This window comes from Pinus tabuliformis, chromosome J (genome assembly GCF_031772625.1).
Source record: "Pinus tabuliformis cultivar Carrire ecotype Pingquan chromosome J, CPIR1, whole genome shotgun sequence".
Taxonomy (NCBI): domain Eukaryota; kingdom Viridiplantae; phylum Streptophyta; class Pinopsida; order Pinales; family Pinaceae; genus Pinus; species Pinus tabuliformis.
Genome location: NC_142295.1, coordinates 1,625,242,678 through 1,625,260,647, shown reverse-complemented (window position 1 = coordinate 1,625,260,647; position 17,970 = coordinate 1,625,242,678). Strand labels below are relative to the sequence as shown.

General features: G+C 36.6%; 2 protein-coding genes across 2 annotated transcripts; both read left to right on the top strand.

Moving 5' to 3' along the window:
- Positions 1-3,358: 3,358 nt before the first annotated feature.
- On the top strand, positions 3,359-4,524 carry LOC149233715 (serine/threonine-protein kinase PEPKR2-like). The gene is made up of 2 exons (XM_089382270.1): positions 3,359-4,010; positions 4,214-4,524. Exons 1-2 carry the CDS (start codon positions 3,359-3,361, stop codon positions 4,522-4,524), a joined length of 963 nt encoding a protein of 320 aa, XP_089238396.1.
- A 7,800-nt stretch (positions 4,525-12,324) lies between these two features.
- LOC149233714 (serine/threonine-protein kinase PEPKR2-like) lies at positions 12,325-13,540 on the top strand. Its single transcript, XM_089382269.1, has 2 exons — positions 12,325-13,030; positions 13,230-13,540. The coding sequence occupies exons 1-2, from the start codon at positions 12,325-12,327 to the stop codon at positions 13,538-13,540; spliced, it is 1,017 nt and encodes a 338-aa protein (XP_089238395.1).
- The last annotated feature ends 4,430 nt before the right edge of the window (positions 13,541-17,970 follow it).

Genomic DNA, 17,970 nt, shown 5'->3' with positions numbered 1-17,970 from the left:
TTATCAGGTATGGACCCTTCAAGATCCTTGAGAAGATTGGTGAGAATGATTTTTGCCTGGATCTATCAGCTTACATGCACATTTACTCAGTTGTAAATGCAGATTACTTGAGATTCTTTGAACCTTCACTAATTGAAGATCCCGAAGAGAAGAGTCAATTGCCTTCTATTGATGACCTGTTACCTGAATATCTTAATGAATTGTAGGAAGACATAGTTCTAGATAGGAAGGTGAGGATGACGTGCAATGGAGATATTGAATACTTCAGAGTTGGGCTCAAGGGTTCAAAGTCGAGTAATGCAAAGTGGATAGAGATTGGACAAGTGAGACAATTGTACCCTCACTTAGTCGATGCTTGAAAACCAACTTTTAGTGGTCCAAAAGCTTTTTCAATGGGAAGGGCGTGATCCAAATTGGATCCATAAAAATTCTCAAAGTGCTATGACTGTATCAAATCAGGACAGACTTCAAAAACTTGTTAACAAAGAGCTATCAAGAAGACCTCTAGACAGTGGCATTTTGTAGCCAGCAAGGAACGACGAGGACCTCGGTCAATGCACGCTGACCGAGGCCCATGGAGACCGCGCAAGACGCAAACTAGTAGTTAGGAAGTTTGGATCGGAAAACATAGGCCGTTTCTGATGCGCGATTATGCATCGCTGGGAAAAACCCCTTGAGAAGAAAAAGCCCCGAGCGCTCGGTCACATGGGAAGTTGAGAAACTGTAGGGAAAGCGCTAAAGCAAAAGTCAGGCCCCGCTCTCCAAAACCAGCGGAATATCGGAGGCATGATGGGCGGTAAGCAGATTTGGCAGGAGAATGAGTGATTCCACACATTGCACGACACGTGTCCAATGGATGCGAGAGAAAACCATCTCTCATCGCGGGCTAATGGTCGAGCAAGTCAACCGGGCGATCAGAGTGAACACCGTAGGATTTTGAGGCTCCAGATCTGATGATGGAGATTGCACCCGATGAATGACCGGATCTGGAGGGAGAATTAAGTTGTGGCGTATAAAAGTCTGAAGTCTGATTTGACCACTGAGTTTGCGGATGAATCATTACACAACGTAACCGAAATACTGAATTGTTTGAGGAAGAGCTGGCGCAGTTCGTGAGAGGACAAGTGGCCACTTCCCTGTGAGACGTTACACAGTGGCAATGACGCAGAGGCTGGGAACTCCAAGTGAACAACAGCAGGCAATCCGAAGGGGCGGAAGAGGAAGCGAACAGTCATGAGACAAATTGGCTTTAATCCATGAACAAACAAAGACAAAGACAGAGAGAGCGTGAAGCGAGAGCGAAGCGAGCACTATAAGAAAGAAGGAGACAATGAGACAGAGAGACATAACAGAGAATAAGCAAGAAGCAGAAAATAGAGAGCCGAGCTAACCTGCAGAGTAAGGTAGCATCGAGCAAAAAGAAGGCTTGAGAGGTTCGAGCAATCCTTCAGAGGATATATGTCAGGAACTGGGTACCAAATTGGACTCATCCCATTCAAGACCAGTTGAGGTCGAGACTTAGTAAGGAAGAGTCTGTGCACTCTAGTGGCTTGGGGAATCCAAGAACCACCCTGCTAAGCATCATCTGTTTCAGGAGACTCAAATTGAGCTCCTCATTGTAAAAACTCTGCTTTAAAGACACAATAAGAAAAGGCCACCACTGAAAGCTGGATTGGAGACGTAGCCCAGGAGGATTGGGTGAACTCCTTGTTAATTTGTTGTGTTCTTGTGTTTTCTTACTGTGTTTCTCTTACTGTTTTCCATTTTCCAGTGTCTGTGTATTTTGCAATCTGATCGATCCGTTGCCTAAGATAACATAGACACACACCAACACATGAGTCTGTAATACCTTCATTCATTAATTAATTAACTGAGATCACTCAAGAGTGATTTTCAGATCATGTAGAGGCATGGTAGGACTCGGTGTGACTTGATTCATGACTCTTATTTGGCTTCAAGTGGGAGAATGTTAAGTGTGAAGCCAAATTCATGCAGGATTCTAGATCCTTCTACACTGCCATTAGTTTTTAGATCTCCATCTAGAGCACATGTAGGATTCTAGATCCTTCTACACTGCCATTAGTTTCTAGATCTCCATCTAGAACACATGCAGGATTCTAGATCCTTTTTCAGCCTCTATAAATTTGTAATTTATCTTGCCAAGGAAGGCAAGCCAAGGCCCACGCCTGTTATATAATGCTAAGTGATTTTTGTTCTCCAGTGATTGTTTTATCTATTCCGTTGTTTCTGATTGAGTAATCTTGTTGTTTCTCCATTTGTCTGTCTCTGAAATTATTCTTTGCTATTGTCGTCTAAGTCTCTGAGTATAAATCTGTTGTGTGTTATGTATGCTCTGAACTAACATCTTGCAGGTCATATTTTTAGATGATGTGGCTTGTGTTTGCAATGGGAGTAAGAGCAAATCCTAAACAATTTTGAAAAAAGGGATAACCTTCTATGTGATTTGGAAGTTTGTGGAAAACATAAATAACTTCACTCCTAGTTTTTTAACAAGATTTTATTTAAATATTATACACGGAAAACCTTAACTATAATATCATATAAAAAACAATTATATATTAACAAGATTTTATTTAAATATTATAAACTGACAACCTTAACCATAATATCATATAAAAAAACAATTATATATATATATATATATATAACAATCTTGAGGAATTATGTCCTACGCATATCCACACAATCTTGGAATTTGTTAGCCAAAATGTTCAGGGAACAACTTTGGTCACAAACGGTTTCTGCTTCCTACAAGGGTATTACATCATTAGTTAAAAGATTAAAAAGTACTACATAATGATGTTAAAAAGATTAAAAAACATTCAATTAAATTACTTTTGTTAGAGGCCACCATACGATGCAGAATCTAGTAGTTGACCTGAAAGCAGCATAGAGAGGACACAACAAAAAAAATTTCTTTTATAAAACGGATGTTGAGTTCGAAAAACAAGAATCGTTATACAACTCACACAGAGAAAAATAAAGAAAATTGCCATTTGAACAGCAAGTCAACTGTGACATTAAGGGAGAGTAAAATGAGAAATTACAGCTGTGACATTGACGGAGAGTAAAATAAGACCGAACCCGTTTTTTAAGTGGGAAAGCGGGCGCAGTTTATTAGAAAAGAATAATCTGCATCTTAACTTTAAGATGGTTGTCTATTTTAAAACCCAACTGAAGTGAGATATGTGTACTTTAAGAGTTTCATAATAAAAAATTAGAAAAGCGAACTGGAGTGAGAGCTCCCTATTTTTAAGGGTTCCATAATTAAAATATATATATATATCGCTGTAATTGTTGCCCCCGTCAATCGATCAGAGTGACTGACTGAAAAATGATGGAGCAGCTTACAACATTAGCCGTAGCCACCATAGTGAATATCCACGGGGAGGAGGAGATGGAGGAACAGACGAAGAACGCCTTAAAGCGTCGCTGTTCAATCAAGATGAAGCAATGCATGGGGGAGGGAGAAGAGAGATCAGTGATGCCCATAATTAATAATTGCTCAATTCACGATGACTATGAATTCAATGGTGTGGACTTGAGCGTGGTTCCCCGTCAGAAAATTAGTATATGTTTCCACAGGGCCATACGCATCGCTTTCTGCTGCAAATCCCTCAACAAAAATAAGACACCGCTCAATATGATCCTCAATGAAATAAACGTCATGTGTAGGGTCTCCGGTAACAACGGCATTGTGAAACTTCATGGGGTTTACGAGGATTCGCAGAATACACATCTAGTTTTGGAGCTGTGCAGTCTAGGAGATCTGTTCAAAACGGTTATGCAGAGAGGCGGCCGTTACAAACCTGATGCTGAATTGGAAGCTGCCATGATCTTCAAGCAGATGATGGAGAGCATTTTGCATTGCCATGCAAAGGGTGTTGTTCATAGAGATATCAAATTGGAAAACATCTTCTTGACCGGCAGCCTCACGCATCCGGTAGTCAAGTTGGGTGACTTCGGTCTTGCTACGCTCTTTGAGAAAGGTATAGTATTTTTAATTTCAGACTTCATGTGATAAAGTTTTAGGTTAAGTGACCGTTATTTTGGTCCGGAATTTTTATAATTTTGGGTAGCATCTTGTAGCTATTATATAAATATATTTTGTAATTTCAAAAAAAGAGTACACAAATTTATTTTTTATCTTAAATAATTATCATACCGCAATAAAAATATTGCGAAATTGCAGGAGGTAAACTTCTGTATGATAAAATGGGAACCCCAGCCTATGTTGCTCCCGAAATTTTGAATGGACAAGGATATACGGAGAGCGTGGATATTTGGAGCGCTGGAGTGTTGTTGTATGCCATACTCAGTGGTAAATTCCCATTCGAGGGTGACAACTTCTTGGAACTCAAGCGTAAGATTTTGAAAAAAGATGTTGATCTCAAAAATGGTGTGTGGAACAAAATCTCAATGCTGGCCAAAGACCTCATCTCACGCATGCTCGTCAAAGATCCACAACACCGCTTGAATGCTACACAAGTCTTGAGTAAGTAACCTGATGACTACCATCATAATCCTTATCTCATTTCTGGACAGATGATGAATTAACCTCTTTTCTTTTTTATATTATATTAATGGATGGGATGGCCTAATTTGTTACAGGGCACCCGTGGTTGAATTTTGAGACATGTCAAAAAAAGCACGTGATAGCATAACAGCAGAAATGTGACTGCCAATCACAGTTTAATGGTTCACAATTGTGCGTACTGCGCGGGTGAATGTTATCAAATTATTATAAGTCTTACGAAGCGAAGGGAGACCTGAATTTGAAAATGTCACCTTGTGGAATCCAGATCTAAACTTCTATCTGTTTAATGTTCGTGGGTAGCGAATATGGCCCTAACAATTTGCTTTCATCCACAAGACTAGTGATCTTCATGTAATTTTATGGTATTCTGATAAATACAAAAAGGTCCGGAGACAGTTTTCATTAGGTTGTCCAGTTTTTATGCATCGGATTTACATAACTGATTTAGAGATCGAATTGCAGTTGATATTGCAAGGCCTTCCATTTGTGTATCCCAAAATACTCTTATCATTATCAAACAATTTTTTTTTTTTTTTATTCAAGGTAGGGGTGGTCATAATGTCCTCCCTTGCACCATATATTTTTCCAATTATTTAAGGCCAAAAAAATCACCATATATTTTTTCAATTATTTAAGGCCAAAAAAAATCTATAGTGGAAATAAAAGAGGGATGCATTTTAAGATTTTGACATGTGTTGAAAAAAAATTAACGAACCTAGATTTATATTAATTGTGGATCTATAAGTGCTAGAGAGATTAAAATCTCTCTAGGTGCAAACTTTTTTCTAAGTGCAAAACATATAAAAAGATCAAATGTCTTTGCACTTCGAGAGATTTGATCCCTCTGGCAACTTGATAGATTGAGAGTTAAGATGGATTTAGGCTGGTTTAATTATTAATTTTATTTTTTTAGTTTAATTTGTATTTTCTTTTTATGTAATTTCAATGAGGCAAGATGTTTTAATTAATAATTTATTTATTTTTTCATTCTTATTTTTATGTAATTTGACTAAGTCAAAATATTTAAGTTACATAATCTAACAGGACATTAGAACATATCTTCCATATCAGGATGGAGGTTGTCTCTCTACCCAAACCGTATAATAAAATTAAATAAAAAAAATATTTATAAAATATTTTGATTGTGAAATGAGAAATAGTTTTTTGGCATATGGTATCAGTGAGCCATAATATTGGCTCATAATATGGTATGGTTAATGACACCTTAAGCATTTCCCTCTAAAAAGAACTTGCCTATATGCCACGGTGTACCATCCTTGGGCATTGATCCGATGTGTCAGACTATTAAAAAAATTTCACAAGTTCGATCATTATAGGCGGTGGGAATTGCTGTGTTGGAAGTTGGTTACATGAAATACTAAGCTCGAAGTTCGTTATAACGACTCATGTGACTCTGTATCCTGAGAGACTGTAAAAAGGCGAGAAGGGATGTCGCCCTTGCTTGCTTAGGCATTGTGGAGTTTCCCATCATAACCGCCTTCATAGCTATGGCTTGCCTAGAGTCGACTATCTTCCTGTTCCCTGGTTCTAGAGTTTCCCATCATAACCGCCTTCATGGCTATGGCTTGCCCAGGGACAACTATCTTGCTATTCCGTGGTTCCAAATTTTCTTAGCCCTTTCTTTCCCAATGGTGGCAGTGTAGACACTGCTACTGCAACCATCTCGTGGTTCATTGTCCATTCTTTTGCATTGTATCGTCTCCTGGTTCGTTTCCCATTCTTTTGCATTGTATAGAGTCGAGGGTGGGAAGCTCCAACGGTTGTGCTCAAATAAGTCCGTGTGACCTGTAAACAGAAAGGGGTAAACCATCCCATCATATGTAGTGAAAGTGGGAGAGCTCTGGTTTCACACCATTTTCTCTTGGTGTTTGATATTGTGTTTTTGCTCGACGAAAAGGACTCTATATATACAGCTGTGACTGTGGCTGGAATGAATCCGAGGCCTCTGGTGGACAATTTCACTAAGGAATTAATGGGTGGAATGAATCTAAAGCCTCCAGTGGACGATTTGCCTGAGTAATTAATGAGTGAGTATAAGTCGGTCATGGCTTATACTATAGTGGGGGATTGCCACAACAGCCAAATCTGCCCAAAGCATATGAAAGCTGTTGGGAATTTCTGATAATTCCAGAACAAAAATGAACAAAGAATAATGCTTTGTTTCTTATCACAGGAAAAACTAAAAATGTTTTCGGGATGACAGAGTTTCACACACACACAAAAACTTGTATTCATTAACAAAACCAACTATTACAAAAATCTTCCTCTAACAGAGAGATTTTTATTTCTATATAATTTGACCAATTACGATGGATATAACTTAGTTAAATTATCAAGGCTTACCTTTATGCCTGCTTCCATAGCAAAGTCATTTAAGATGGTTTTTATTGCTCTAGCTTCCCTGACCCTGGGTATGCCCTGCAACATTGTATCATCCACAAATTGTTGACAAGTGTTTGCCTCTCCATCCGAGGTAAGTTTGATACCCTGAATTCGTCCTTCAGCATTTGCCCTTTTAATCACTCTGCCTAGCCATTCCATCATGAGGACGAAGAGGAACATTGAGAGCGGATCTCCTTGTTTGAGCCCTCTGAAGGGTGTGAAGCTCCTTGATGGAGCTCCATTAAGTAGTATGGAAAAACTGGTTTAGTTAACTAATGCCATGACCCACCTTATCCAATTCTGGTCAAAACCATAGGATTTTAGAATTGCTCTTATGTAAGACCAGCTCAATTTGTCATAGGCTTTCGCTAAGTCCAACTGAATGATCATACCAGCTTTTTTTTTGCTTTTGAGTGAGTGTACCACCTCATGAGCTTGGATGATATTGTTGAGGATTTGTCTTCCCTCCACATAGCCTGTTTGCTCCTCCGAGATGAGAGAGGGTAGAAGTGGTTTGAGTTGATTAGCTATTACTTCGGAGATAATTTTATACACCATATTACATAGGGCTATGGGCCAAAAGCCATCTAGAGTCATGGCATTTTCCTTCTTTGGAATCAGAGCTATGAAGAATGCATTCAGAGCCTTCAGTATTTTTTTGGATCTTCTTAAGTCTTCCACAACCTCGAGGATATCATGTTTGATAGTTTCTCGGCAGGCTTTGAAGAAGTCTACATTGAATCCATCCGAGCCTGGTGCTTTTCCATTCTACATTTCATTAATCACTTCACTGACCTCCTCTTTCGATACTGGCTTGTTGAGATTGTGGTTGTCTTCTCCAGTAACCAGCTGAGGGATATACTGAGTGAAATGGTCAATGTACCTAGATCTGTCCTCCAGTGGTTCCTTTGCAATATTGCAGAAGTGTTGTACAAGGACTGATTCCATATCATTGTGAGAAATAAGCTCAATACCTTGAGAATCTTTGATTTTTGTGATTCTATTGTGTGCCCTGTGAGCCATAGTGGATTTATGGAAGAATTTAGTGTTTCTTTCTCCCTCTATAATCCATTGTATTCTTGGTTTCTACCTCCAGAAAATTTCTTCTTGTAAGCATCGATCCTCCCATTCTTCCTGTAAAGAGTTAGTTAGTTTTTGTCGCTCTTCAGTGAAGCCCTCTGTGATGTTGATCTGATTGATTTCCTGGAGCTTCTGCTTAGCTTCTCTTTTGGCTTTGAAGATATCTCCAAATTCCTTTCTGTTCCAAGCTTTAAGACGAGATTTGATATGTTTAAGTTTCTATTGGAGCATGTACATTTTTGTGCCCTGAATATTCAACTCCTCTCACCACCATTTATCAATGTTATCAGTGAAATTAAGGTGTGAGAGCCTGGAATTTTCAAACATGAAAGGTTTGTTTCTCAATGTTCCCATAAAGGTGGCTTCCAGCTGTACAGGCTAGTGATCTGATCCTCCAAAGGGCATAATGGAGGCTGTCATGGTGGGTCCTGTGAGAATGAGGTCCTCTGAAATAATGAATCTATCAAGTTTGGAAGCAACTTGATTAGCCCCTCCCCTTTTGTTGTTCCAAGTGAAGGTTCCATTAATTGTTTCAGTATCCACTAGACCCATGTTCATAATGAAGTTCTAGAAGGCCATGGAGTCTCTACCTAGCTGTCTAGTGCCTCCTTTTTTTTATGAAAGAGATCTTATCATATTGAAATCTCCTGCAATGATCCAGGACAAAATGGTATGTCTTGCTCTTAGATCCTCCAGGGAGGTGAGAAACTTGAGCTTGTCTGCTTGCTTTTGAGGTCCATAAACATTTGTAATCATGTATATCTCCTTGTCCCATACAAGTTGACATATCAGGGAGAGATAGTTCTTGGATGCTTCAACATCCAGAATTCCAAATTTTTGTGGGTCCCACAAGGTGAGAATTCCCCCCCACTGAGTTGTTTGCCTTAACCTCTAAATACTCATATTTGAATAACCACTTATTAAGAATATCTCTTATCTTTTCCATTGAACAATTTGTCTCCTGAATAAAAAACCATGTCTGGTTTTCTTCTTTCATTCTGTTACTAAGATTTATTTGTTTCCTCCTATTCCCTATGCCTCTAATGTTCCAGGTCGTGAGCTTCATTAAGAAAGATTAGTAAAGGAATAGCTGGTAAGACCTTTCTTCTCACCTGATTTGATCAATAGTTTTCCACATTCGTTAAGCAGTTCATTCTGTCTCTTTCTTCCTCTTTTCCTACCTGAGTTTTTTGGAGATTGTGCTGAGAATTCTCCATCATCTTGACCCCACTTGGCTCCTGGCTTTCATGATTTCTTTTGACTCCAACTCCCTTCGCTTGTGACCTCTAGAGAAAGAGTTGTTGTACTATGTCATAGTCCTCTTTTGGTAGGGAGTCCACTCCTATGTTTTTTCTTGTTCTAGAAATTTCTCTAGATCTAGATTCTCCCTATCCAGAATCTCTTGTAGCTCATGGTCCTCTGTTCCCGCTTCACTTGGAGTCATCTCCTGGTCCTTGCCGATATCCATCAAGCTTTCTAGATCATCCTTTTACTCGTTGTTTACTGTGATATCCTCCATGTCAGCTACCTTATCCTCCTCCTTTGTTACATTCTCCTTGTCCTCAACTGTCTCCTTGTTCCCCTCTTCTTCCTCCAAGATCTTGAATCTATTGTGTTGTGTATGTCTATCCCCATTTGCCTTCTTGTGTGAACGCTTTCCCCCTTTCCATTTGCTCCTGACCTTGGTGAAACCCCCGTGATGTCTCTCCACAGTGGTTTTCTGGTTGCTTTCCCTATTGATTGTGGGGCAGTCTCTATATAGATTTCCATGTTCATGGCATTTGCAACATCTAAATGGTATGTGCTCATAGTCCACAGTCTGCACCCATTCTTCATCCTATACTTCTAAAATTATAGCTTCCAAAAGGGCTCTAGATAGATCCATTTCCACACATATTCGGGCAAAGGAGGTATACCTTCCTTTCAGAGTTGCCTCTAAGATCTTAAGAAAATGCCCTAGCTTATTGCCTATGGCTTTCAAAGATTATGGTAGCCAATAATCGAGAAGAAGGGAATATAGTCTGATCCAAACCAGTACTGATGTGAATGTTTCACATTCCGGGACAAAGTTCATCATCCATGGCCGCATGTAGAGTCCTACCGCAACATAGAAATAGGCCCTCCCTTCAAACACTCTATCTTTGTCCTCTAGGCTTGTGAACATTACTGTGAAAAGGCCCTTAGAACCTAGATGTAAATGTATTTCTCCCTTTGGCTTCCAATGGCTCCTTATCTAGACATGTAACACCCTCTCTGTCGGCCATAGCCCCATGAACTTGCATATGATTGCATTCTCTGTCATATGATCCCTATGTGCCTGTATCACTGGGTTGCTTAATACGACCTGGGGAATAATGCCTGACTTGCGCTTGCAGACCCCAGTTGTTTTTGTGGAAGCCGTCTTTTACTACTACCTCCATTCTCCTTTTCTTTGCTAGTTTCTTGTTGATTCCCTTCCTGATCCTGGTCTCCACTTCTCCCAGATGTCCCCTGACTTCGTGCTTCTGAAATCTTCTCCAGAGGTTTTTGAAATGTTTCTTTCGCGCGTTCTTACTTCCTTCTGTGGCTGCTCGACTGTAGGAGGGAGCAACACTCGCTCCTATATTATTATATTATAAAACCATTATTCAAATTTATTATTATACTTATTTTTTTAAAATACATTATATTAAACATTATATATATTTGATTATATTAAATTAAATTAATAAAATACGAAAAAAAATTAATTACTTCTAATTTAAACCTTAATTATGAAACCTCTTCCGAACTATGCTCTAGGAGTCCAAGTTAGTTTAATTATTAATTATTCATTTTATTTTTTATTTCTATGTAATTTGACCAATCAAATATTTAGATAACAGAACATAATAAGGCATTACAACATTTCTTCCATATTAAACTTGATGAAACCTCTCAAAACAATAAAATTATTTAGATTTAAATAATATTATAAAATTTTCTAAATATATAAAATTGTTAAAACTATTTTAAAATTATAAATAATATTATAAAAATATTAAAACTTATATTAATATATTATATCAAACTTATATTAAAACTAAAACCATAAAACCAAGTCAAAGCTATAAAATTATATTAAAATGAAGTTTATATTATATTATTATATTATAAAATCATTATTCAAATTTATTATTATATTTAATTTTTTTAAATACATTATATTAAACATTATATCTATTTAATTATATTAATTAAATTAAATTAATAAAATATGTAAAAAAATTAATTACTTTTAATTTAAACCTTAATAAATAAATTTATTTTTATTTAAATTTATTTATGCCTTCTCAATAAGCTATAAAACATTAGGCCCCAGGGCTAGCTCAAATGGTTGAGTTCCCGTTGCGAAGTACTCTCAGTTTGGGAAGTACTCTCCCGGTTTGGGAGGTCACGGGGTCAAATCTCCTTGACGCCCTCGGGGTTAGGCCTGATATGCTCGACCGGCAGATCCCTTCGGGTGGAGCTGCCCCCCTTCGGGTGGAGCTGCCCCGCTTCTCTATGTAGACGTAGTGGCCACTCCGGTGCCGTGAACCACACTAAAAAAAGCTATAAAACATTACACGGCACGCATTAACAAGATCATACTACAAAACGGATTGTTATTTTCTGAGTTTGTGTTATTGTTCTTTAAATCCATGCAGTCATACAATAAAGAGAATTGCAACTGCAAGTAAACTGTGACCATAACAAGAAGTAAACTGAGACATTACAGCATAGCAAAACATGAACGCAAAAACAAGATCGAACCTGTATAGCCACATGTTCGTCAAGTGGGCAACCGGGCGTAGTACCCTGATTACGAAACATTTTATAAAAATATTATCAAAACATGTTATAGTCTCAGTGATTATAAGTTATATTTCCTATTATAAAAATAAGAAAACACAGGAGAAGTTTATGAAAGAAAACGTCATCTGCATGTTTACTTTGACATGTTTATGAGCGGAGTGAAGTGAGAGGTGACTATTTTAAGAGTTTCACGAGAGATGTCTACGTTAAATGTTTGATAATACGAAAATAGAAAAGCAAAGCTCTATTTTTAAACCTAACTAAACTAAAGTGAGATATCTGTTTTTTAGAGTTCCATAAATTTGAAAACAAAGAAGAAAAACACAAAAGAAATTACCAATCTATCGGCTGCGATTGTTGTTGTTTCCATCCTCTATCAGATTCACTGAAAAAAATTGCTTATAGCTGCGATTCTTGTTGTTTCCATCATCTATCAGATTTACTGAATGCAAAGGCAAAGGCTTGGCAAAATGTTGGAGCCCACAAGAGCAGCCTTGGCCATCATAGTCGATATACCACAGGAGGACGAGGTAGAAGAATACACTACCAACTTAAAGGGTGGTGGCTTCATCTCATCCATAAACAGGTTCATGTCTTCGATCAAGATGGAGCAAAGCAAAGTGGCAGAGTGGTTGCAGAGTTGTTTTCATAGGGGAGGAAGATCAGTACTGATGCCCATAATTAATAATTGCTCAATTCACGACCACTATGAATTCAGCAATGTGGACTTGAGCGTGGTTCCCCATCATAAAATTAATATATGTTTCCACAGGGCCACACGCATCGCTTTCTGTTGCAAATCCCTCAACAAAAATAAGACACCGCTCAATATGATCCTCAATGAAATAAACGTCATGTGTAGGGTCTCCGGTTACGAGGGCACTGTGAAACTTCATGCGGTTTATGAGGATTCGCAGAATATACATCTAGTTTTGGAGCTGTGCAGCCTAGGAGATCTGTTCCAAACGGTTATGCAGAGAGGCGGCCGTTACAAGCCTGATGATGAATTGGAAGCTGCCATGATATTCAAGCAGATGATGGAGAGCATTTTGTATTGCCATGCAAAGGGTGTTGTTCACAGAGATATCAAACCCGAAAACATTTTCTTGACAGGAAGCCTCACGCATCCAGTCGTCAAGTTGGGTGACTTCGGTCTTGCTACGCTGTTTCACAAAGGTATCATATTTTTTATTTCAGATTTAATGCGATAAAGTTTAAGTGATAGAGTTTTTTAAATTTTGGGTAGCTATTTTATAAATATATTTTGTAATTTTGAAAAGAAGAGTACTGTAAATTTGATCATTCAGATTTATTCTTTCTCTTAAATAATTATCATAGGTGGATAAATTGGTTGAAAAATATTGCGAAATTGCAGGAGGTAAACTTCTGTATGATAAAATGGGAACCCCAGCCTACGTGGCTCCCGAAATTATGAATGGACAAGGATATACAGAGAGCGTGGATATTTGGAGCGCTGGAGTGTTGCTGTATGCCATGCTCAGTGGTACATTGCCATTCCATGGTGACAACTTCTTGGAACTCAAATGTAAGATTTTGAAGGAAGATGTTGATCTCAAAAATGGTGTATGGGACAAAATCTCCGTGCTGGCCAAAGACCTCATCTCACGCATGCTCGTTAAAGATCCACAACACCGCTTGAATGCTACACAAGTCTTGAGTAAGTAACACTACCATAATCGTTATCTCATTTTAGCACAGATGATGAATTAACCTCTTTTCTTTTTTATATTATATTAATGGATGGGATGACCTAATTTGTTACAGGGCACCCGTGGTTGAATTTTGAGACAAGTCAAAAAACGCACGTAATAGCAGAAATGTGATTGCTGTGAATCAATGAATGTTTTCAGATTTTTCTCAAAGTCTTACTGGGAAGGAGTCCCTACGCATTTGAAATTATAAGCTTGTCGAATTCAGTACTTGTGGGTAGAGAACATGGCAGTAACAATTTGCCTTCCTCCACAGGTTCTCATAGATACAAAAAGCTTGTAAGAAGATTGGTCTGGCTTGTAACTGATTTGATTGAAACCAAAATTGTACTTAATACTTGTGGGTAGAGAACATGGCAGTAACAATTTGCCTTCCTCCGCAGGTTCTCATAGATACAAAAAGCTTGTAAGAAGACTAGTCTGGCTTGTAACTGATTTGATTGAAATCAAAATTGTACTTAATACTTCTGGCTAGAGAACATGGCAGTAACAATTTGCCATCCTCCACAGGTTCTCATAGATACAAAAAGCTTGTAAGAAGATTGGTCTGGCTTGTAACTGATTTGATTGAAATCAAAATTGTACTTAATACTTACTTGTGGGTAGAGAACATGGCAGTAACAATTTGCCTTCCTCCACAGGTTCTCATAGATACAAAAAGCTTGTAAGAAGATTGGTCTGGCTTGTAACTGATTTGATTGAAACCAAAATTGTACTTAATACTTGTGGGTAGAGAACATGGCAGTAACAATTTGCCTTCCTCCGCAGGTTCTCATAGATACAAAAAGCTTGTAAGAAGACTAGTCTGGCTTGTAACTGATTTGATTGAAATCAAAATTGTACTTAATACTTCTGGGTAGAGAACATGGCAGTAACAATTTGCCATCCTCCACAGGTTCTCATAGATACAAAAAGCTTGTAAGAAGATTGGTCTGGCTTGTAACTGATTTGATTGAAATCAAAATTGTACTTAATACTTACTTGTGGGTAGAGAACATGGCAGTAACAATTTGCCTTCCTCCACAGGTTCTCATAGATACAAAAAGCTTGTAAGAAGATTGGTCTGGCTTGTAACTCATGATTTGATTGAAATCAAAATTGTACTTAATGTTCATCTGAATTACATAGCAGTAATAATAAAGTTTCCAACATGAGAAGGCCGGCATTCATTATTGCCGTTTTCAAATAAAAGCATAGATGAATTGTACATGCAATAATTCTTGCTCATGTAAGACACACCGCTATATTTACTATACAAACAAATCCAATAGCAGTTTAATGTCTTTTTGGATTTTTTTTACTGTCCCTGAGTGACTAAACATAAATAAAATAGAAATTGATTATGGCACAACTATTTTCTATATTTATATATGATCTAATATTTAATGTACTAATTCATTCATGATAATTCTACAGCCAACATTATATAAATTAATTGGTATTTGTGATAATTGTACATGCAGCATTCTATAAATTAATTGTATTTGTGATAATTTTACATAGAACATTATATAAATTAATTGGTATTTGTGTTTATAACATTCTCTAAAAATGTAAAATAAATTTAGAAAAAAAAACAAAACAAAAACTATATCACACCCTAGCAATCATATCCACTAAGGAAATGCACAAGACAAACTATATCCACCAATGCAGAATGTATATATTATGCTTTTGTCTACTTTTGTATGATGAAAGGTTAAAAAATATAAATGTTAAAAACTATATTCACCGTATAGAATGCATACATTGTGCTCATGTCCACTTCTTTCTTTATGATGAAATATTAAGATATATAAATGTTAAATATGTATAATGAAAGGTTAAAAAATCTAAATGTTAAAAACTATATTCACCATATAAAATGCATACATTGTGCTCTATTCCACTTCTTTATGATGAAATATTAAGATATATAAATATTAAATATGTTTAATGAAAAATTAAAAAATATAAATGTTAAAAACTATATTCACCATATAGAATGCATACATAGTGCTCTTGTCCATTTCTTTATGATAAAATATTAAGAAATATAAATGTTAAAACATAAGATATATAAAATATTTTGCATTTAATTTTATTTTCAAATTTTTTGAATTATTAAAAAGATAAAATAATTAATTATTTTTAGTATTTTATTTATATAATTTAAAAATATTTTAAATAAATAGAATAATCAATTTTATATATATATATATATATATATATATATTATTCCAAAAAATTATAATTTTAATGTACACAAAATTATATTTACATGCGCTTAGAGCATGCATGTGATCAAAAATGGCTCCTGAACCCTTAATCTTTCAAAGGACAAATCCAGAGACATGTAGCCTCTAGTCTTTATATTTAAAACATAAACAAGTAGCCATTTAGGCTACCATAGGCATCATAATTTTTTTAATATTTTATTTATATAATTCAAAATATATTTTTATATAGTTTCAATTTGGTATTTGGATTTTTTTTTATATCATTAGATTTTGAAAAATAAATAATATAATTTAAATAAATAAAATAATTAATCATATAATTTAATTGTATATTTATTATGTCGAAATTGAAATTTATGTTTTTCTTTTAAATAAAATAAATGTTTTTTAAATTTTATATAGATAAACAATATATTTTTTTGAATCAGGGGTAACAATATATTTGGATTTTTTTTTCAAATTAAAAAAATTATTATAAATTAAATAATAAATGAATTATACATTTTAATTATCTATTAATCACGATGTTGATGATGATTAACATCCTCTAAGACCAAACTTTGGTCTATCGGATCTAAAGAAGCAAATTATTTCTTTTGATTTAAGATTTTATTCCTATGCTCAAAAAGCTTGGAGAGAAGCTTTCGAGCTCACCATAATTTTGACATTGTAGAAGGTTAGGAAGGTGAGTATTGTGACAAAGATTATGAAATTGAGATCTAATGTGGTTGTACGGGAGGCACTCTAAGAGGAAGTGGTTTTCATCCTCGATGTTCTTATTCTCACGTAGATGGCAGATTCTTTCCATCCATGGTGTTTTAGGAACTGCCCAATGACCTGTTTCACTATGTAGCTCATGAGAATTTGTTCTAATCTTTGATATATTGATTTTCTTCTTTGAGCTAGTTAAAATAGAGAGATACTTTTGATCCTCTAGGGTGGGGTTGATGACCTTCTTATAATAACTTAATTTTCTTTTAGCCGCTAAATCTTTCTCACACCAAATTTTTTCTTTGAACTTACAAGTAAAAATATCTTTAATGTTATTAATGTTTTGAAATGCATCATTCTCGTTGATCTCCCAATAGTTTAACCAAGCCCTCGTGTCTTTATACCACCCCGCTTGAGCCTTAGGTGGTTTTGGCTGGAATTTAAAGCTAGCTTAGGAAGTCTATGATCGTATATGTTATTGATTTTGTGCTTGTACAACAGAATCCTAATCATAGCTAGACTCTCAATAGGGGAAAGACCTACTTCAATAAGGAGAATAGGATAGGGTGTAATACTTTTCATCTTCAGGTTATACGTTATAAAAAGCTTCTGGATTTGCTCAAGCTTTCTCCAGGATTCTCTAGAGATGTTGCAACCCCAAACCTCACATACATGTAAGATAAAAGGAGTGACTAAAGTTTCAAAGAGTAACTTCTTTTTATCCCATGTTACTGGTGGGCTCCAGTATTGTAGCAATAATGCTACAACTCTTGGAGCTTCCTTCTCTAATTTTATCAACCCGGTAGTTCGTAACAAACTTGGAAGCGACGGTGTTGTATGCACAAGTACTAGCTCTTGTCGCAGCTGTCACTTGGTCAGCTAGCACAAGTCCGCTAGGGCTCAAGCCAACTTCTATATGTTCTCAGAAGAAGCTTTCTAAATGATGAACGAAGGCTATCTCAAAGGAAATTAACCTACTTTGCAAGAATGAACTGAAAGCCAACCAAACATGGAAACCCTAGTAAACCCTAATCTGACTAGCTTAATCTTTATGATGCAATGGTGGGAATGCAACTTCTAGAAATGATGCCATTACTTCTAGTGAGATGAGATGCATGAATTTAAACTACTTCCATTGAAGAGAACACGTTTTTGTATTTTTGCTCAAGTGGGTGGAGTTATTGTGATTGTGCTTCTTACTGGGTCTTGACTGTGCAGGGGTAGTTCAAAAGGAGGAAGGCTTGGGAAAGGTCAGGAGGACTCTGAGAGGTTTCAGGGGATCCCTCACATCATTCCACAGAAGTCCACAATGTTCGGGTGCTTGGCAACCATGTTTGCAGGCTTCTACAGGATGTCTGCAGGGGATCCTACAGGAAACTCGGGATTTCTACAGGAAGTCTGCTAACTTCTACAGGATGTTCTACAGTCGGAGTTTTGGGTGATGGAGGAGGTGAAG

Coding starts and splice junctions, on each gene's coding strand:
- LOC149233715 (XM_089382270.1), top strand. CDS start 3,359: ATGGAGCAGCTTACAACATTAGCCGTAGCCACCATAGTGAATATCCAC. Junction 4,011..4,213: donor TGCTACGCTCTTTGAGAAAG/GTATAGTATTTT, acceptor GCGAAATTGCAG/GAGGTAAACTTCTGTATGAT.
- LOC149233714 (XM_089382269.1), top strand. CDS start 12,325: ATGTTGGAGCCCACAAGAGCAGCCTTGGCCATCATAGTCGATATACCA. Junction 13,031..13,229: donor TGCTACGCTGTTTCACAAAG/GTATCATATTTT, acceptor GCGAAATTGCAG/GAGGTAAACTTCTGTATGAT.